The 21,042-nt window shown below is 48.0% G+C and overlaps 3 protein-coding genes across 11 annotated transcripts; 2 read left to right on the forward strand and 1 right to left on the reverse strand.

The window, feature by feature from the left end:
* Window positions 1-1,231: 1,231 nt before the first annotated feature.
* On the reverse strand, window positions 1,232-14,873 carry LOC108158011 (homeobox protein 5). Of its 9 annotated transcripts, none has more exons than XM_017290180.1 (9): window positions 14,781-14,873; window positions 14,649-14,681; window positions 14,577-14,589; window positions 13,414-13,469; window positions 11,306-13,359; window positions 10,604-10,702; window positions 2,824-2,995; window positions 2,286-2,766; window positions 1,232-2,189 (listed from the first exon to the last, which is right to left on the reverse strand). In XM_017290180.1, exons 5-9 carry the CDS (start codon window positions 12,658-12,660, stop codon window positions 1,912-1,914), a joined length of 2,385 nt encoding a protein of 794 aa, XP_017145669.1. In that variant the 5' UTR covers window positions 12,661-13,359; window positions 13,414-13,469; window positions 14,577-14,589; window positions 14,649-14,681; window positions 14,781-14,873; the 3' UTR covers window positions 1,232-1,911. The 9 variants fall into 9 exon arrangements, with proteins under 9 accessions (XP_017145669.1, XP_033248291.1, XP_017145683.1 ...); XM_033392400.1 differs by having other exon boundaries at window positions 13,773-14,589; XM_017290194.1 differs by having other exon boundaries at window positions 14,736-14,827.
* A 228-nt stretch (window positions 14,874-15,101) lies between these two features.
* Window positions 15,102-16,003, forward strand: LOC117188481 (peptidoglycan-recognition protein SA-like). Its single transcript, XM_033392417.1, has 3 exons — window positions 15,102-15,418; window positions 15,478-15,596; window positions 15,662-16,003. Exons 1-3 carry the CDS (start codon window positions 15,120-15,122, stop codon window positions 15,844-15,846), a joined length of 603 nt encoding a protein of 200 aa, XP_033248308.1. The 5' UTR covers window positions 15,102-15,119; the 3' UTR covers window positions 15,847-16,003.
* Window positions 16,004-16,110: 107 nt separating this feature from the next.
* Window positions 16,111-19,982, forward strand: LOC108158001 (putative ATP-dependent RNA helicase BoYb). Its single transcript, XM_017290147.2, has 2 exons — window positions 16,111-19,645; window positions 19,716-19,982. The coding sequence occupies exon 1, from the start codon at window positions 16,230-16,232 to the stop codon at window positions 19,635-19,637; it is 3,408 nt and encodes a 1,135-aa protein (XP_017145636.2). The 5' UTR covers window positions 16,111-16,229; the 3' UTR covers window positions 19,638-19,645; window positions 19,716-19,982.
* Window positions 19,983-21,042: the final 1,060 nt, after the last annotated feature.

A 21,042-nucleotide genomic window follows, 5' to 3' on the forward strand; every position in this document is an offset into this window, starting at 1 on the left:
ATTTTCATTTTTATATCCATTATATTTTCATATTTAACTTGAACATTATTAATTAATAATCTAGGTTTATATAAAGGAAACAAATACTAACACAAAAATACTAACAACAAAATAAACCCTATTTCGGCCGAATTGGCAGCCCCCTTTGATAAAAGTTGTTGCTTCCTGATGCTTGCTGATGTTTACGTTTGATCGTGGTGTTTTTTTATATGATCGTGATATATTGTTTAATTGTGGGTCGGACGGGTGTAGATGTGCGAAATGTGGTGATGTTATGTGATGTGTTATGAATGAGGGTATACATGCGTGGGTTGTGTGTGATGTGGGTGGATGAAGGTGGCTGTGTGTGAATCGTGTGTGTGTATTTCTGCTTTGAAGTCCGGATTCTTTCCCCGGGGGGGGGCTGGTGTGTGGGGACAGAAACGTGTCTCCAGTCGGTGCTCCGCTGACGGTTCCTTGGTGCCGGTGCTCCGCTGACGGTTCTCGCATCAGTTTTCCGGCCTGGCCAGTACCGGGATGCTGCTGCCGATGTCCGCCGCTTCTGCTGATGTTGATGCCTGCCGCTGATGTCTTGGTGGGATCGTCGTCTCAACGATCACCGATTTTGTTTCCTTTTTTTCTTTCAGGGCACGTGCGGCCTCCACTATTCTCCACCGGAAACTCTCTCTTTTTTTTCTTCCTCGCCCCGTTTCCTTTTCTCCCACGCAACTCTGCCACTGCTTCCCAGGATCCACTATAGATGCCGCTGTCTCTTTCTTCTCCAGCCCTGATACCTATCGGCTCTCTCCAAAACCGCCCATAACAAGGCGTTTAATCCAGATCTCTGGATCCTCGCTGGGCAGACGCATCTCTCTGAAATAAAAGGCATTGCTTCTTTCCCTGTGATCGTCAATAGCGAAAAATAGCTACCCCTGGCCCCCGGGCCATGCTAAAACACGAACGTCTTAACACCCAAGGATCCCTCAGGTATCCACTCACTGATACGAGGGATACGGGTGCCAGCCAGCACCCTGCATCAGATAACATAGGGCTTGGGGCATGCGGCATAGGGCGGATATTGTGGATCTTGTGCATGTCAACCACATTTTCCATGATGCGCCCAAAGCAAAGAGGTAGTGCGCACGCTGATTCAAACTGTCAACGTCTCGGCCGACATTCGGGATTTTCAGCCAGATATAAACGGGATTCCACACCTCCAAGAGAGCCTATGCACTCTTTACATTAGATGAGATTTAATAAAAAAAAGGGTTTATTTTGCAATAATGAATAAAACCAGTTAGGTGCAGTTACTACTACAGACATGGGTAGACTTGGGTAGACATGGGTAGGGGTAAAGAGTATCCGTAAGTACATACAAGGATTAGGTTTACTCGATATGCTCTAGGCCTAGATTAGTTAGGTTGGTATGGTTTATTCGACTAATTGTAGAAACACTTAACTAAATTCGGGGAGGAGCTATCGGGGGATATACCCGTACACACAATATATCCTTAACGCTAGTAAGCTACTTAGCTCCTATGTATTCAACTAAAATATAGACAAAACATGGGCACAAATTACATGATAGGTATTTGCATTGGTACACTCAAGACTAGACTATACAAATGGGAGGGGGCGGGGGGCGCTTATGATGGGAAGTCCTTAGGTGGTTACTTGTGAGTGTTTTCGTGTGCTGAATGTGTGACTAGTATTCGTTGAGACTTGGCTTATGAGTAGGATCTGCTACAGTTACGATTGTTGTCTGGCATGGAGCGAGCACTGGGTTGGGGGCCCATCTCAATTGCTTGGCTGAGCTGGAGCCGGAGCTGAAGCGACGGGAACGGAAACGGGAGTGGGAATGGAAACGGGTACTGGAACCGAACCCGAACCCGATCCCAAAGCCGAACCCGATTCCGACTGTTGTCTACGCGGTCAAGCGACAATATCGCTACCGGGATTGTAGCCAAAGTAGTTGAGATTGAACTCATCGCTGAAAAGCACCTCCTCCTCGGAGGGTTCCACCTGGTGCGACATCTGAATGCCCAGCTCCATGGGATCGATCTCGGTGATATAGTACTGCGAGTGCGAGTGGGTCAGGCTGTTGATATTGCCGCTGTTCATGTGTATCCCGCTGCCCACGCCATGCTGCTGCTGCCTCAGACCGCTCTCCGTGACAACGACGTCCTTGTGTATGGGATTGAGATAGTCTTCTGGTTGGGAGCAAACAGGAGCAGGCACAGGAAGAGAAGGAGAAGCAAACCATGTTAGGTTCCGCATTGCTGGCCAACCTGTCAAGTTACACTCACCATTGTCCAGCAGCACGTCGTGATAGGTGCTGATAATGGAATTCACCGACTGCACCTCCACCTCGCGATGGATGCCGTTTAAAATCTGGCCGGCCGTCTTGCGCAGCTCGTCGTCGCTCAGCAGATCATTGAAGGGCAGCAGTCTCTGGTGATGATGGTGATGATGATTGGAGTGGTGGTGCGACTGTCCTGCTGTTGACTCATTCGCCGTACTTGAGGAGTGTTGCAGCATCTCCTGCGTGAGTGTGGCAGCTGCCACAGCGGCCTCATCGTACAGGCAGCCATTGCTCGTTTGATGTAGTCCCTGCCCCTGTCCCTGTTGCGGCGAGTGGCAATTCTGTTGCTGGTGCTGCTGTTGTTGCTGCTGCTGCTGTTGCTGTTGCTGTTGCTGCTGCTGTTGCTGGAGTTGCTGCTGATGCTGTTGGATGCGTTCCCGGTTGATGGACTCCATTTTGAAGAACAAATCCAGTCGTTGCTTCTTCTACAAAAAACGAAAGAATTAGAGCTGCCTCGACTTGAGATGCAGGACTCCACTTACGTGCTCCCAAGCCAAGACGTTCTCGGCCGAATCCCCGCTGGAGATGGCCCACAAGTGGCCAGCGCCCTGGGGCGCCTTTACTCCCTTGCGGAAGTGCGGATTGATGGATAGATTGTGTCGCACCGAGTTCTTCCAGCGGTCATCGTTCGATTTGTAATACGGAAAGCGATCGCTGTGGAATGATAAAGAAAGGGATTGAGATGAAATACTGTATGGTATATATATTTAAAGTGCGAAGACTGGACTGAGACATCGATTTTCATGAACTTTTGATGGGTTACTCGTACACAATTCATTCACATTCAGATCATACGAGTAGATACACAGTCCTTCCTTGATATCTGCATATGAGAGCAGGTATACCAGGATTGGTTAGCAATTTCCAACCCCATCCGGTGGTCAGGCGGCCCAAAACTTTGTTGACCAATTGCAATTAAATTGTTCAGCAGCAGGAGGTGGCGCCCAGCCAATCCGGATCGGAAGGCGGGCATGGGAAAGCCAATTTACACGGAACACGTCATCGCACAGCACAGCACTGCGGCAGACGCGCACACAGACCCACAGACGTACAGCTGAATAGGAATACGGACACGGACACGGACATGGACATGGACACGGGCACTGACAGGGACATGGACATGGACAGGGACAGCGCCACTGGCACTGGCACAAATTATGCGTCGTTTTTATTCACCTCTCTTTTATTCTTTCTCCCGTTTCCCAGTCACGAACAGGCAGGCCATTCGGAGCAGTACGTACGTATACACATACATACAGTGTAAGTGTATGGCTATGGCAGTGGCAGTGGCAGGTGGAAGTGGAACCACCACCATTGATAGACCCGCCATCAGTCCAACACAAACCCCCTGCCCCCAGCTCCGGCCAGGCCATTTTGCCCAGATGTAAAAAGGAAACAACGACGACCGGAAAGGACATCGCGTGCCATGCCGGGCGGGCTCCCACTCTCCTCTGGGATGGGATGGAATGGGATGGAATGGGATGGGGGTTTCCTTTTTAGAGTATGGGTGTACGACCGTTGGGTGGTGGATCGGGTCGGGTTGGGCCGGGGCAACAAAATGGAAAGTATTTCAAATTACGGCACAGCCATAGCTCAGAGCGGGGGATGGAAGACACGCGCCGCTTGAGGAGAAGGAGAAACCAACCCCCGCAGAAGGGATCTATGTGCTATGTCATTGGTTAACTGCCAGTGCCCGTGCCCCTGTCTCTGCCCCTGCCTCTGTCCCCATCCATTCTACGCCCACGTAGAGTTGAAAAGCAATCCAAAAAATTTCAGCACGCGAGCCCCAAAGGAGGAGGCCAACAACATCCTACCACCACTCCACACCAGGACGGGGGTATTGGGCTGCAGTCGAGTCCCCCTATTACGGCTCCTTCTATTTCTTGGTTTTTCGCTTTTCTTCCGTGTATTTTCCGTATTTTCCTAGTGTTTTTTTTTGTTTTTGTTTTGGGCACGGGAAAATGACGACTCATAAATGAAGTGAAATGAATTATAGAGAAATTCATGGCGGACTGACGCTCCGTCTTGTTTGGCTGACTCTTTGGGGGGGGGGGGTGGGGGGTGGGGGCTGGAGTCCTTAATGACCCCTTGGTAATGTCCTGATAGCTCCCCATATACGTATGTGCACAGATATCATACTAAATGACTTAGATATCTTCTTTTTTTGTATATGGCACGCAGTCCCGTCATGACGCATCAAACAGCGAAGTCAAATGATGTGGCACTTGAAATTGCTCCGGGAACGGCGGGATCGGAGGAGCCCTGGCTATCCGTATACCCCTTTCTCTGAAGCAGAAGGGTAGGCAAATGAAATTAGACCCATTCCAACCAGAATTAGAATGGCTTCGCTTGGATTGCAATGGTTAGGGGCTGGGCTGGTATGAGCGATGGTGGAAAACCATCCGTCCCATCTGGATTCCTTCTTATGCCGTATATTCAATCATCACATCATAAAGTTCTGTTTTATACTCAAATCATTTGTTTTTCGAACATTTTGGCCTTCATTGTGATCCAATTTGGTCACCTTAAGATCCAGTTTAATGGAACTCAATGAATTCGAGTCTTGAGATGCCTGATCAATATTTAATGTACTATTTTTGAATATACCTATATATTTCAAGGATACAATTTTATTCCTAAAGGATCCTAAAAATTATAAGACTTTCCTGTTAAGGGGAGGGAGCTTCCCGTTCTAACACCCAAAAGTTGCCACAATTTCAGTCATTTCTTTTCGATACAAAATTGTTAAATTTTGAAATATTTTGTAATGAAAAAATTGAATTTATTAGTTCTTTTAGTTACAAATAAAACCGACCAAAAAGTTTTAGCAGAATACTTTATTTTAGTTAATTTTTGGGCCTTAGAAAGGGAACCTCCCCTTAAGAATAGACGCGTAATTTTAATCTGTTTGCTTTAATAAATAAATACAAAAATTACCATGAATTTATACTTTTTTTTAATGGCCAATTTGTGTATCAAAGATTTGTGGATTAGCCGCGTAATCACTGCCCTGCCCAGAATGTCATAGCATTTATCCATCATCTGTAATCTGCAGAGTTCATAGTTCATACTTGGCCCTTCCTTAGAGTGCACCTTCCAAGTTCTTTTCCATCAGAAAAAAGTTGTTGAAGCTTGAAGTTATTGGCGAAATAAACTGTCACCATTATTGGCCATGCCTGGTCGAAGGCACTTGTAAATTTGAAAACATTAAGTCAGGCATTGATGTTGGTATAGTTTATGGTATCTGCATGTCTGTTTGGGCTTAATCATGGACTTAGTCAATCGATGGGCCTACACAAGAACCGACATATACATGTGTATTATGCATATTTCTGCCCATCCAACCATCCACCCACCCATCCATCCCACCCATCCCTGTATCTTGATGTGTATATATGTAGCTGTGAAAGAGGGTACACTCGTATCATGTTGGCACAGCCCGTCGCACTTGTCGAATTGTCAACGTGGCCTCAAGCACGTAGTACTAGCTCTCCCAATCGAGTAGGGAAAAGGGAAAATCGGGGAAGAGTGAATACTTATACGAGTATGTATATATTCTTGGGTGGTCGGATGGTTTCATAGATTTGAGTGGCTTCGTTAAGTTGGTAAAAATCAAATACCCGCTATCAGCCACAGTCATCGTTGTCAATGAATTTGACTGACTAACTCCGGGCTCTGGCTCTACCGATGGTTCAGAGCCACAGGGGGGCTGTGTAAAGGTTTTTGGTATGAAATTGTCGGAATACACGGCATGCCACACACCCACACCCATTGATTATCATATATATATATATATATATATATGGATATACCTACTGAATATATGTGTGTTTATATTTTGAGTTTCAGTTTCGGTTTAAAAACAAAAATATTGCGAGCTTCTTTGATAGGGGACGGAACTCAACATATTCCATCCGTGGGCTGCTCTAGTTCCTCCTGTCCAGGCCTGGTCGGGCACTGAAATGTAATTGACTGGAATGAACCTCGCCCTGGTCCTTGTCCCTGCCACTACTATCCAGCCAGCCAGCCAGCAATCCCACCATCCCCTTCCCATCCATTGCATTGCAGGCACTCTGATGAGGTCTGATAGGCTGGTCGCTCGGACTAAATGGTTGGTTCGCTCGTGTCTGGGCGTGCCTGGCACGCAAACCACCTCTCTTTCTCTCTATCTTGCATATACATATACCCATGCATACCTATATATTTAGTATACTATATATATATATATTCAAAGAGAGAGCTTCATTTTTTTTTGACATGGCAGCAAGGACCGAGGTCCCAACAGAACCCATCAGACTGGGCAACTACTCTTGGCTCTGCCTCTGGCTCCATATACTACTCGTATTTTCTCGAAATATATATATATGTACATATTTCGTGTACGAGTATATCTGAATAGGTATAGGTATTGGTATAGCCAGCGTGTATGTACATCCATATATTTATGGCACTACGTTAGTCAGTTCATAAATTGTTGCGGCTCGTTGGCGTCCACCTCTTGGGGCCCTTTTCCTAGCCACTAAAATACATTTCGTGGATTTATGGCCAAAACCAAAACCAAAACCAGACCTCGGGCTGGGCCTGAAGCTCAAGACTGAGACTGTGAGACGGAGACCGACCCGAAAGCACAAGTTGCCTCATTTTGGTTGAGCAAAATGAAAAAGTTTTTAATGGCAATTGTTGATTCTTTTTTTCTACGAACGGGTGGGCGTAACTGCGGCCTAGCCACGCCCAAATATAGAAAATCCCAAGGCAAAAGTAATCACATGACCAATGACGACTCCATCTTAGATCTTGGGCTGGTACAAAAAGTATTCTCCTTGGATCTGCCCCAAGGTGGAACAATCCTGGAGAGCTAATGACGAAAGAGATGCCCAAATAGTCCCATCAGCATCTGTCTCCGGATTTAGTATGAAATCTATAATTTTAATCAAATTTAAAATACTATGATATGACGTCATTTGGCCATATATGGCTGTGTGTGTGTTGGAAAACGTCACTTTGTCACCAATGGTGCTGAGGTTCTTCAGCTACAAACACTAACTATGGTTTTTCCCTCTTCGCGGAAAAGTTAGCAAGGTCTAATGTCATAGCACCATTGCGGCCTAAAGACCAACAATTTTCCGCATAGTTCTGCCCTTTTCCTATCGTTCCAATAGCAATAACAAGAAGCAGCTGCTCTAAACATTAATAAATGTTATACAAAATAAAAAGGAAAGGAAAGGAAGAAAATAAATTAAGGAAATAAATCCTTAAAGCTTTAAACCAATTTTTGTGTACCAGTGTGGATCAATAGAGACGCTGCTATATCAATGGGAGAAAAACATTGTTGGTTCACCACATTATAAAGAAATTACTGAAAATAATTAATAAATAAAAGCATCAAGCCTTGTTCGTACATTCTCCTGCACTTGCTCATAATTTGGTTGCCTTCCTTGTGATAGAATACTTAAATCAAACTTCGTACATTGCAGAAGCTCTGTCTGCATTGATTTCCATATCGATAACTTGAGAGCTTCAAGTAGATCCTTCAATCAAAGATATTATTTACCATTCTTGACTAAAAATCAAGGGGAAAATCAATACGTATTTAGCTGAGAAAAGACCTACAAATGTCAAGCAAAATTTATAAGTGAAGTCGTAAATCTTTTTCTTGATTCAAGCACAACCGGATGGCATGAAGGTGAACCATTAAAATACTTTATTTAGAGTTCTTTGGAGCACATCATTTTCATTATTCTCCATCGATTCCGAGAGCTGAACCATAATACAGAATTAAAGACAATTTGATCATGTTTCGGTTCATCCAAGACTAGGCTTTCCTTCAAAATAATATGGGTATTGAGAAGGGGTATTAGGGTAAAGTAAAGGCCGGGTGTTGAAATGATATTTATGCTAATCTTGCCACCACATCTGCTAGATGGTCGCACTTATACCCATATACTGGTAGTTTTCAGGATCCTCTATCGTTACCAAGTTAAGAGCAATTGCGGTTACCAGAAACGAGGCGGAGGGAGGGTTGAATGTGGCACATGTCCTGGTCGATCATGCATGATCCGCATCCCATAAACACTCAATATGCACATTTCCAATTGACCGGAAGAGCGGAAGCGGCCGTATGCCACTACCCACTACCCACCACTGCCACTCCACTCCACTCTCTCTCTCTCTTTCTCTCTTAACCCACTTAACCCCTTAACCCTCTGTCACTAGCACTGCCCCTGGCACTGGCAGGTAATTGCTCTCAACTCTAGGCACAGCCGTGGGCATGGGCATGGGCATGGGCATGTCAAACACCTGATCCCCGGGATGCATTGATGCATGTAAAAGGTGTAGTAAAGCCGGAAGGGAACCGAAACCGACCCCGGCCCCGACCCCGACCCCGGTCTCCTGGTTCCGACGGTCCAACCCCCGCAATTAATAATTATTGTGAGCAATGTGCAGCGTAGAAATTTCATGGGCAATTGCCAGGACAGGCAAAACGATTAAGGGAATGGGTAGCGGGGGCGAACAAAGTTGGGTAAATTGCTATTGCTATAGGGCTATGTATGTACGTGTATATATTGGGCATTGGGGATCGGGGACTGCGCGGGGCCATTGCGCAGGCGTCGTCAATTGCCTTGAATGCGACGAGGACGTGGCCATGGGGTGGCGGTGGCGATGGCAGTGGCAGTGGCAGTGGCACCCCTTCTGGGAGCCGCAAAGTAAATTTGTGAATGGTTAATGAAAAGTTCCCCAAAAGCGGAACTGAGCCAAAAGCCGAGTCGAAACTTCTGCCAAGGAATCGGGGAGTCCAGGACTGTCGGCTCATTACATTTAATGAACCTCTGCCCGAAAGGGTACAGGGTCGGTGATGGGGTGCTTGGGTGCTTGTGTGGATGGTGCAGGTGATGGGCAAATGTCATAAATTATTTGCTTCCTACCCATTGTAAGGGGATGGTTTCGTATGTAAATTTGTATAGGATATTTACACGCAACATTTTGGGCTGCGGCTTCAAATATTTACACTGATTCAGGCCTCCACCCCCACCCCCACCCGCACAGGTGCAGAGAGCCAGAAGGCAGGAGGCAGGAGCCGGAACCCCGAATTAATGAACCTTGAAAAATGTGTTAAAAGTTTTTGGGTTTTTTCCCTTTATGATCTAAACCGAATGGATACTCATTATTTGCCCAGAGGGCCGGGGATCCACCGAAAGTAGGTAATAAGTTATCAGGGGTGGAATATCAATCATCTACATGTAACTTTGAGGATAGATAGAATATGTCCGAAGACGTAGAAAGGTACTTCAGTGCATCCACTGTGCACTCAATCCACACTTTCAAGTTTATAAACAGAACAAACAGGAAGAGCGCAAAGAACTGATGAAGGAAGTATTCCTGGAAGAATTCAAAAGAATCATGGGTACTATTTATGAATGTTCAATTTAGTAGTTTCTCTCTTTGTGGAGATGAGATCTCTGAGATCTCTCGAATTTGGATTCCTATCATCCATGTTTTGACCACATAAAATAGATACAGAAAAGAAAAGATAGAATCAATTTTCTTGTTGTCTGTGGACAGTGGACATATCTGATAGATTGGAAAGTTATATTCTGCCAATTGGTTCCACCTCCTATTCCACAAAAGACAGAGTTCTGCGGGGATCTTTGGAAGCTCCCTGCTCGATATCCATCTGAGCAACCATCAAAGGAATGTCCTGACATTTCCGACCAGAAGGGACCACTGAATCGAGTTCTTGTTTGCCCCCAAACATATCAGATGGACCCCTAACATATCTGATAAATACAAGGCTCCGCTTCGCTCCGTTGCGCTTGGTTCCAACAACTTGTTGAACAAACCACAAAACGGTTTGGGAACCGCGAGTCCTAGTGAGGAAAATGCAATTTCCCTGCCTATAAATCGTTCGAGGCAAAAACTTTTGGCACTTGCATTGTTTGGAGTTCCTACGCTCATTGCTGTTTGTGGGGTGAGCAACACCTTGAAGAAGGAACCAATCAAATGGCCAGCGGGAATGCCCAGGAGAAATACTTGAGATTTGTTTAATTGCATCCGGCTGGCGTTTCCCCCCCCCCCCCCCCCCCCCCAAAACTACTACAGCCAAAGCCAGAACAATAGTCCGTAGCCGGTAGCCCGTAGCTCGAAGCCCGAGAAACATCCAACAAAATGGCGTCCATCATGTGTACTCGGGTTTAATATGGGTGTGGGGGTGGACGAGTGGGTGGCTAGGGGGTGTTTTGGTTTGGTTTGATTTAGAGTACTTACGATATCCATTGGTATATGCCCGACACAGTCAGTTCACCCTTGTCCTCGAGGGCGTATTCGATGAGTTCCGTGTAGGTGAACGGTGGTTTCTTTGGCCTGCTTGTTTTGCGGTGGTTGGTTTCGGGTTTCGGGTTTCGGGTTTCACGTTTCGGGTAGATGGTTGGATGGGTGGGTGGGTGTTTCAGTCGTTCGTTGATTCGTTTTGGGGGTGTGGGTTTTCATTCGGTGGTCGGCATCGATTGGCGGCACCAGAATGGAAATGGAGAAAATTCATATCAAGAAAAGATGTTAAAAAAATATTTACAAAATTGCTGTAGAAAGGCGAGAATCTGTTGGGAGATCAGAGATAGAGCTTGGAGCGTTTTAAGGACTCCATATTGAAGCAATAGAGTCGTCTCTGTGAGGGCACCAGAGATGGTGGACCACCGTGAGTGGTGTAGAAAGGGTCCAGACCCTTTTGCAGATCGATTTTTCCTACGGAATCTACTATGAAGCATTTGCCTGGGTTAGCAACAAATAAAACTACAGCTCTTTGAAATTGGAGGGAAGGAACAGAAAGGTTGTTCTCACAAAGATACAGCTATATGATATATGTAGTCAACAGCTCTTGAATCGAAACAGGGTGTCTATATGGCTATGGCAGTGTTCTCCCTAAGCCAGCCCATAACATTTTGTAGGCTATTCAGATGGTGGCATACTCACGCCTTGGAGGTTGTATCCTCGACCACAACATGCTCGGCCACTATCATATCGTTGCCATCCAGCTCCGAGGTGACTTCCATCACCAGCTCCTCGAACTTGCGCCCGGTCTTGGTGGAGCTGCCAATGTTTCCCGATACAGTACTGCCGCCGGCACCTCCTCCACCTCCTCCTGCCCCTCCACCGACTGTTGATGCACTGATCGAGGCGCTGGTGCAGCTCTTGGGGGACCTGGCCCGCTGGTCCATCAGGGCGCCATGGCTCTGGCTGGAGTTGAGAGAGTGATTCGAGTTCGTGGTGCATGTGGATGCGGATGCGGACGGGGACGAGGTAGAGCTGCAGGGCGATATGCTGACAGCGGTTGTGGGCGTGCCGGCTTCGGCTTGACCCACCGGCTGGCCGTGGCCCTGCCCTTGGCCATGGGGCGATAGATGGGGGAACTCGTCGAATTTAAAGTTGAGCAGCCACGACAGGTTCTTGTCCTCAAAGTCCGCCTCCGACCCATCGCTAGTTGTCGTAGTCGTGGGCGTGCCTGTGGAGCCCGACGAAGTGCGCCTGCCGGTGGGCATAGTCCGACATCCCGCCTGCTTCAGAGGGACCATGAAGCTCTGATTTTGCGCCACCTGCGCCGACGACTGCTGCTGCTGCTGTTGCTGCTGTTGCTGCTGCTGGGGCTGCTGCTGAGACTGGGACTGAGACTGGGGCTGGGAGCTGTTGCTGCACTGCGACACAGGGGGCGGCAGCGTCGCGCTCAGCTGGCCAATCTCCGCCTGCAGACCGGAGTTGTAGCGATGATCGAGCTCGAGCAGCTCGCCCGTCTGCCAGCCGCCGCCGGGTCCATCCTCCAGGGGGGCGCTCAGTGTGGGCGTGGGCAGCGCGCTGGGTGGGCCGCAGAATGCGGCGGACGGCACCAAGAGACTGCTGTCGTAGGCGAACAGATCGTTGATGAAAGCGGCCGAGGACTCAGGGGGCCCAGCGGCAGGTATAGTCGCAACGGCAGCAGGAGCAGAGCCGCCACTGGCCGTGCTGCTAGCTACTGGCGATTCCAGCTGGAGGTGAAAGTGCAGGTCGCCGGCATCGTACTCAAGGTGACGTTTCTTCCAGGGGTTCGCCTCGAGTTGGTCGTAGTCCGGGCCCAGGGCTAGGTCCTGTCCATCCACCTGCGACTCGTACTTGCGCTTCAAAAAGTTGTATTCGCAGTCTCCTACCAGGGTTCCGCTGTTCGAGTTGTTGCCGTCACTAGTGGTGTTATTGTTGGTGGTGTTGTTGTTGTTGTTGTTGTTGTTCGAAGCGGGACTGAGATGGACACCGGGAGCACTCACACTGCCCGTGCCATTGACGGGCATATTGACAATCATGGCTCTCAACAATCGCCCAGGCCTGGCTCTCGTGCAGTTCACGCGACACCCAAAACACACACGGAGGCACAGGAAAAAAAAACGTAACCAGCAGTCAAAAACGAAAAAAAAAAACAATAAACAAAAGGATGCACAGGACGAGCACTAGCCGCCAGGAGCTGGACTTGGACTGGATGGCACTGTCAACGGGGGCTGGCACTGGCACTGGCACTGGGACTGGGACTGTGTGTGTTCTGTGTTCTGGGTTCTCCGAGCCGAGTTCCGTCTCGCGCTGCGACTGGCCACGGAATGCGGACAAACGTTGTGCGGTGCCAGGAGCAGAGTTGGCCAGTAGCTTCCCGCTCGTCTGTGCTGCGCCTGCGCCTGCTGGCGGCTCTCATTACCCCTGCGCACTCAGTCAAGCACAACCCAGTATCAGGCCTAGTACGAGTACCAGACCAGCACACCATGTGGACGCGCGTACACGCGTGGACTGGACTGGTGCTAGTGCTTTCTGGCGCTGGTTCTGCTTGGTCGCTCTTTGGCCATAATCGAACATGTGCGTTGGCCGTTGGCCGTTAGCCAATTTCGGCGTGTTGACAGGGTGTTGGCCCTGTGCAGCCATTCAAGCGTCTAATCGCCGCTTTAGGCACCCTGTGAATGGTCCGGTCCCAACCCCCGCCGCACAAGTGTTGCTGGAGCTCGGGAGGGTCGGCCCATCTGCACGGAAAGGGACAATTAATTGCTTATCTGGGTTTTCCAATAAATACTCACAGTTGTTAAGCCCAAAGTCTTGGATATAGGGAGAATGGGGATCAGGATGAGGATGCCTGAAAATAAAGTAAAAATCATAAGTATTAAGATTTACAGAGAGATCCATAGAATGGTTTCATCCATTTACACAACTCGTTTTTCTAAAGGCCCGAATGATGAGCCAGAAAGTCATGGGAGGGAGAGCGAAATATACTTCAGTATTCAGTTCTGTTACTCAAGTATTAACAGAGTTTTGTAGACATTTCTGGATTGGAAAATTGCATTATCAGTACTGCATATAAAACTTGACTTAGCTTTAGTTCCAGAGAGAACTACATGTATAATTGTAATATACTATATAAGATATATCCATAAAATACCCAAAAAATTGGCAGGTTTTATAACTTCTAGAGCATTAACAATCTGGCGTGATGTGAGATTCGTAGCCAATAATCCATATATGTATTATAGCCAGTGGCGCAGCAGTAAAGCAAATCTCTATTATTGTTTATTGTTTGCACTGCCCACAGTACCACATTGCAATCTACATATGTATGTACATACGTACAACAGCCTATTCTCTCAGTCCCTTCTCTCGCGTCTTTCTTTTTTTCTTTCGCCTTCGCTCTTGAATTAGTCTTGAGGAAGCACTCACTTTTTGCACGTCTACCCGCCGCGTGTCTTCAATTTGTTTCTTTCTTTAATCTCCTCGTAAACCTAGCTCAAATCTTCCGCTATCGCTAAACCGTTGTAAACCGAACAATCGTCGAACGATCGCAAACATACGCTGCTGAAAAAGCTCAGAAGCTCAACAAATATAATGAAAACGTACAATTAACATAGAATTTAAGTGAGCCTAATTTCGGTAAAAACAATCCAACGAACGGCCTTAACCCTGTCGTGAGGTTACAAAAACCAGGAGTGGGCTCTGAGCTTGGCCCACAAAATTCCAAGTCTTTGCGAATTGGGTATGCCGTCGTTTAGATTTAGTCGGCACTGTGGAACCCAAGACTGTATAAATATATTTCCATGTTATCAAATATGAAAATCTTTCCGTTTTCCACACTGCGGAGCATCTAGCGGGACGTTATTCAGGACAGATAATATGGAAATGGGTGGAAGCTGGTCTTATAATTGGAGCAGCTCCTTATGGTTCGACTTATAGTATAGGGAGATCTGTATACCTTCTATCTGTAACTGAATAAACGTTTTATGTACACGATGTATGTGCATAGGTGATGCATAATGTGACTCACTTTCGGCCTGTTATCAGCTTCGATGGAGCGAATCTGTAAATTGAGTTGCTTATAAGTACATTCTTTTAAATAAATATAAACATGTACATGTGTAGAGACGAGCATGTATATGCATAGGTATATAATGCTTACTTGCCCATACAAAAATTCTGGGCAACATTCGTGTTTGTTTGCGCGCGTCGTCTGTGTGTGGATACTCTCGTCACCGTTCCAAGCGCTCGGGCCGCTCGGGCACTCTGCGAAATCGGAAATGCCACAAACAATCATTTGGCAACCTGTTTTTGAGTAGGTTGAGCAAAAAATACCCGCAGAAATGAGCGTAGAAAGAGCCAGATGGCTCGACAGGGCAGAGCGACAGGTACGGGAGTCCCCAAGCGGATCGAAACAGAGTTCAATCGTCTTGATAAATACACTTGGTAAGCGCCGTTTTGGCAGTTCGCATCCGACGCTAGATCTCTCCGAGTGCCAGTCATGTTTCCCACTGCTCGCCTTTGCACGCTGATCGCGACAACTGCTCTGATTGTTGTGGTGGCTGGTGTATCCGGTAAAGCTCGCCATCGGGCTGAGGATTGTCCGCAGACCAAGCTGAAGCGGCAGTGGGGCGGAAAGCCATCCCAGAACCTCCACTATCAGGTGCGTCCCATCCGCTTCGTGGTAATCCATCACACGGTCACCGGCGAGTGCAGCGGGTTGCTTCAGTGCGCTCAGATTCTTCAGGGCATGCAAGCCTATCACCAAACGGATCTAAACTACGACGACATCAGCTACAAGTAAGAATAATCAGCGATATCAGCTAACACGCCAATGCAACGCTCCATTCCAATCCCAGCTTCCTAATTGGCAACGATGGCGTCGTCTACGAGGGCACCGGCTGGGGTCTGCGCGGCGCCCACACTTACGGCTACAACGCCAATGGCACGGGCATTGCCTTCATCGGCAACTACGGGGGTGAGCTAGCTATCTTATATATACTCCGTCTGGTTATTGATCCCCTCCATTTGTCCATTTAACAGAAAAACTTCCCACGCCGGCTGCCCTGCGGGCGGCCAAACAGCTGTTGGCCTGCGGAGTAAGGCAGGGGGAGCTGAGCGAGGACTATGGACTGATTGCGGGCTCGCAGGTGATCAGCACACAGAGTCCCGGGCTGACGCTCTACAATGAGATTCAGGAGTGGCCACATTGGCTCTCCAATCCCTAAAATTCACTAATTCGCGAATGAGATAATTTGGCGCACTAATCGATAAGCGATTGCAGTTGGCCGAGCTGCCAACTCGGTCTATTCGCCAATTTCTTTAATAAAGTCTACTTAGTTTTTAACTTTTAAAAATTGCAAATACAAGCTAGTTACCTTTAAATCATTGGATTATTTTGTAATTCAATTAAACCATTTATTTTGCAACACAATGTTCAGAATCGACAGATCCCGAAAAACATATCGATTTCCAAGTCGATTGCAGCGCAGCCAGCTTAACGCAGTTCCTTCTTGCTTCTTGGCTCCGCCATCTTTGCAAAAATTAATTTGAAGAACCATAATAAATCGAAGCAATTCAGCGGCATCCCGAAAGCGATCGACCCAAAATAATGTCAGACACCGAGAAAAACAATTTGCTTAACTATGAGAATACTATCCAACCGCTTGTAGGAGCGAATTGCTCTGATTATGCTGTGGCTCATGCCACTGTGAGTGTGACACCGTTTCGCACATTCGCAGAAGTTACACTTCTGCCGGAAATTTTGGCGATGATGCGAAAACTCGGCTTGAACCGTCTGCTGCGGCTACAGAGCTATGCCTGGCCGCATCTTCTCAAGGGCCCGGGTCACGGTGTCCTCATTGTGAGTGCCCCACGCAGCGGCCGCACGATGGGATATGTGCCGCCCGTTTGCCACGTTGTCAACACGATCCTGGCCGCGAATCGGCGCCGGAGAGAAGTGGCGGTTGATTTACTGGATATCTCGCACGGAATGGGACCCATTGCCCTGATTCTAGTGCCAGACTTAAACCGACTAGCGCAGGTGGCCGCCTTATGCAGTGCGCTAATGCCAAAGAAAGAGACCGTGGATGACGTGGGGATCATTGTGACGAGAGTGTTGACCGTTCCCATGGAGTGCACTCCCGATTTCATGGGTGCGTGGATCAACGAAATAGGCGTGTTGGTGGCCACCCCCGCCCGATTTGCCAACGCGTGCAAGCAAGGAGCGGGCCTGCTAAAGCTTAATCAGCTGCAGGTAGTGGTCTTCGATGACGTGGACTTGATGCAGAAAGAGGAACTGGAGTTGGCCAAGCAGTATATTCCGAGCATGGCCAATAGCAATACGCCAATACGCAAAGGCACCAATCACTGTCCTCGTCCGCAGGTGGTGATGGTTTCCCAACATTTCGCTCCATCCCTGTTTGCCCAGGTGCACCGGTTCAATCAACACCCTTGCCTGATCTTTGGCGATCTTCTGGAAGCTGCTTTTTATGGCGGGATGCGTTTGCCGATCGTGGTTATGGGCAAGAGGGAGGACAAGGTCGGTGCGGTCGTGAAACTGCTTCGTCAGCGTCCGCCGGAGGAATATCGCACCATCATCTTCTGCGATGGGGATCTGGAAATGGCCCTGCTGGTTGGAGCCTTAAAGGATTTCGAGTACGAGTGTCTGGCCTACTACCAGAACGCGGATCTGGCGCTACTCGATAAGGTAAGCCACTGGACGTGTGCCAGTGGAGGCCTGGTTTTTGTCTGCACCGACAACTGTCCCGAGCTGAGAATACGCAATGCGCACACCATAATCCACTACAGCATGAGTTCCTCATGGAGCAAGTTCAAGAATCGCTACATGTTCCTGTCTGACAATGTGCCCAATGTGCTAACACGTGCCAAGGCACACTCCCTATCCGCGTCCCCAACGGCAAAAGCAACCGCAACCGATGAGAGTATCCTGTATTCGCTTGTCCTTGTGGATGAGGGGAACGCCAGGCAGCTGTCCCGTTTGGTCGACCTAATGCAGGCTCGCCAGAAGCTGGAGCCCAATATTGTGGCGATGGCCGCTCGCATCCGCCAGGAGCTAAACACAATGAAAGGCATTGTGAAGCCGATTTGCGGAGAGATCTTGGGTCACGGCGACTGTTGGGACACCAGGTGCGGGCATCGTCATTATCTGCACGAAGCAGATCGCCGTCCATCCCACGTACCCTGCTCGGGAGACATCAAGGTACAAGTGCTCCGCGTCTACTCCCCCGGACACTACTGTGTGATCGCCTACGAGCACAAGCCCCTGGGGGGTAAATGGCACACTTTAGATCCCAACAGGAATTTGACGGCCCTGATGAATTTGAGGCTCACCGAGAAGGACGAGGAGCCACTACCACGCTATTGGCCACCGCTGCCCCAAGCCGTGTGTCTGTGGAAGAGGACTTGGTGGCAGTCTGGCTCTTTCTACGAGCGTGTCCGGGTGCTCAGTGTGCCGCCCATTGAGAATGTAAATCTGGTCGAATCGAACCTCATGGTGATGGTCCAGGCTATGGACTCTAGCACTCGCTGCTTCGAGACCAAGTGCATGTCGCTCCATGTCTGCCCCGATAAGTACGCCAACGAGCCGCCATTGTGCATGGACCTGCGCCTGCTGGGAATGGTCAACCACATGGGTGATCGCTATTGGGCTGACGGAGATGCGAACACGGTTCAAGACTGGCTGGACAATGCGCCCAAGGACCACTTCGTACAGGCCAAAGTCGCGTTCTCCACTTCGCACACGATCTTCGCTACATGTATGGTGTCCATGGTCTACATCAAGACACTGAATACTTTTAACCTTCACTTGAACCTGCCCATGGCACAGATCGAGGCCAAGATGAGCAAGCGCTGTGCCCGGACCAAACAGATGATTTTGAAATTCTTCGAGGAACACATCAAGCTGGACGAGCCGCCGATCCCACAAGATCCGCCAGAACTGGAAAAGGAACCGAACTCATGCGAAGGAGTCGGTGTGGTGGCAAATGTGCGCAAAGAGCACATCGGCGAGGATATGGACAAGAGCCCACCCTCAAAGCAGGACACTTCTACGCTGCCGGCCATGGACCCAGTGGACCATGGGCTTAAGACGGGCCTGGAGAACCGTCTACGCCAGGAAGAAACAGATTCCGAGGAAGAAGCCGATTCCAAGCAGAGCCCTGTCATGCCTGTTGGCCAGGACCAGCCAGGAGAATCGGAAGCTTCGGATCTTAAGGTGGTCCCAATGTCCGATTTCTATGACTGCTTTATGAGATGCGCCGCGCTGGACGGCTACATGGAAATGGAAGCAGACACGGCCGGAAGCAAGGCGGCTCCGAACGATGTCTATCAGGTGTTGACTGAAGGCCCAGTACAGCGCTCCAATGAGCCCAGCAAAGAGAAGTCGAAACAAGAAAAAAGCCAACAAATCAAGGGCGAGAATCTTTCCGCCAAGACAGGAGTTTCAGCATACAATGCTGCTCGTGATCTGCAGCCCGCATCGCGTCCCGATGTCAAATACTACCAGACCCTCAGCGCTCTCCATCTGCAGGTGACCCTGGCAGATGAAAAAATGTCCTACCAGACACGAGTGGTAGACAGCTCTGGGGTTTTTTTCCAGGCCACCCCTACAGGCGGGTCAGGAGCTGCATTAGGATCCTCCACTGGCACCTCTTATCGAGCCTGCGAGTTCTTTGTAAACACATGCATGGTCTTCAAAGGCATACAACATTCCATGAAGGGGCGCACCGTATACATCGAGCTCCGAAAGATTGATCCAGGCTACTACCCCATCACATTCGGCCACTTAAAGTTCTTCCAACAGAACTTCGACAAGATGGAGATCGAGGAGAAGTGGCAACAGCGAAATAAAAACGATCTCCAACAGTTGATGCGGGAGCATGGATGGGGGGCTCAAAAATACACACCAAAAGCGGAAAGCAGCGACGAAAGCGTGTTCGAGTCAGAATCGGAGGATGGGGAGCGACCCGATGACTACAGGAAGATCGACATGAATTAAAGTTTAAGGTTTGTGCATACTCGTATTTGGTAAATAGCTTGAAACCTTTTCATAATATTTGCATCATGCTTCCTCTAGAATTGCAGAATCGTGCCCTTGGATCGCGAGAGCGAGCGTAGAGCGAGCGGGACTCAAGGAAGAGAACGAGCCACGCAGCAAGGAAAGCGATAGCTTCTATGGAAGAAATTGAAATTTTATTAATTTGATGCTAATTTGAAAACTGTACTCTAGTTTAACACTTGACAAATGTATGCATGCACATACGAATATATGTATTCCATAATTAACATATTGATAACAATATGTATTTGACCTTCTAATAAATCCCTTCATTGAACAAATCTTTACTGAACTGCTGTGCCTATTCCAAACTAACTTTGTTCTGTCATAATCTATCATTGGATCGATTGGCAATTTAACTTCATAGAACTACAGACACTACAGATCACGTGTTGGTGGAGTGGTGCCATAAAAATACAGACTCTAGAATAGATAGCTAAGCCCTTAATCTCGCCAAAATTAAATTGACTCGCAGACAAAACAAAACTCAGGGTTAAATGAAATCCCTTAAGCCTCGGAGTGGCTAATGATCGGATCGGGTACCTCTGAGCTTGCTTTGCTGTATGTTCTCGTTGTAGCAGAATGACCGAGCATTTGTCTTATAATTAAAAACCCCCTTAACCCCTTGTGGGGTCTTCCACAAAATCCTACTGACTGTTGCAAAAGATCATTATACATATGGTGGAAGTGGAACAGCGCCTTGAAATAATAATTATATTATACATTATTTATAATTTTAAATCAGTATCGAACTTCCTTGGAACTCTAAGGGTAGTGTAGTTTATTCGGGTGATTTTTGTACCCGATACTCAAAGAGGGATATCTATATACGTTTTGTGGGATATTTACGTTATCCCATATAGAAAATATGTATATATTCTTGATCAGCATCAGCCGAGTCGATATAGGCATGGCTGTCCGGTCGTTCCGATGAGAGCCCAGATCTCAGCAACTATACGAGGTAGAGCAAAAAAGAAATTTTTGTATCCAGACTATTATCCACGAACATCTACCAGAATGCCGAATTTCGTTTAGATCATTATAATAGCCGGAAGGAGCTACTGAGATTGCTGTGGCTAATCATTGTGTGGCTTAATCATTCTCTCTCTCTCTCTATCACAGACACCGCATCGTGCAGTGTGCGACATATGAAAGAGGGGACGCGAGATAGCAGTACACATACGGACTGAGTATTGGCTACAAATGAAGAGCAGCGGCCCTTGCTACGGCTCTGTGTAGATCCAGGCACTTGTGCTGATGGGCGCATGTACTCTACATACTCCGCTGTCCGCTCCAGTCTTAGCCTGAGCGACATACACATGTATTCTACAATGGGACACAAATT

Source organism: Drosophila miranda, chromosome XL, assembly GCF_003369915.1.
Source record: "Drosophila miranda strain MSH22 chromosome XL, D.miranda_PacBio2.1, whole genome shotgun sequence".
NCBI lineage: Eukaryota > Metazoa > Arthropoda > Insecta > Diptera > Drosophilidae > Drosophila > Drosophila miranda.

What these genes read in the sequence shown, in the direction of transcription:
- LOC108158011 (XM_017290164.1), bottom strand. Translation starts at nt 12,660, where the DNA reads ATGATTGTCAATATGCCCGTCAATGGCACGGGCAGTGTGAGTGCTCCC. An exon ending in GAGGATACAACCTCCAAGGC is followed by an intron (nt 10,703 to 11,305) that starts GTGAGTATGCCA and finishes CCGCAAAACAAG; the next exon opens with CAGGCCAAAGAAACCACCGT. An exon ending in CGACGTGCTGCTGGACAATG is followed by an intron (nt 2,190 to 2,285) that starts GTGAGTGTAACT and finishes GCTCCCAACCAG; the next exon opens with AAGACTATCTCAATCCCATA.
- LOC117188481 (XM_033392417.1), top strand. Translation starts at nt 15,120, where the DNA reads ATGTTTCCCACTGCTCGCCTTTGCACGCTGATCGCGACAACTGCTCTG. An exon ending in TACGACGACATCAGCTACAA is followed by an intron (nt 15,419 to 15,477) that starts GTAAGAATAATC and finishes TTCCAATCCCAG; the next exon opens with CTTCCTAATTGGCAACGATG. An exon ending in CTTCATCGGCAACTACGGGG is followed by an intron (nt 15,597 to 15,661) that starts GTGAGCTAGCTA and finishes TCCATTTAACAG; the next exon opens with AAAAACTTCCCACGCCGGCT.
- LOC108158001 (XM_017290147.2), top strand. Translation starts at nt 16,230, where the DNA reads ATGTCAGACACCGAGAAAAACAATTTGCTTAACTATGAGAATACTATC.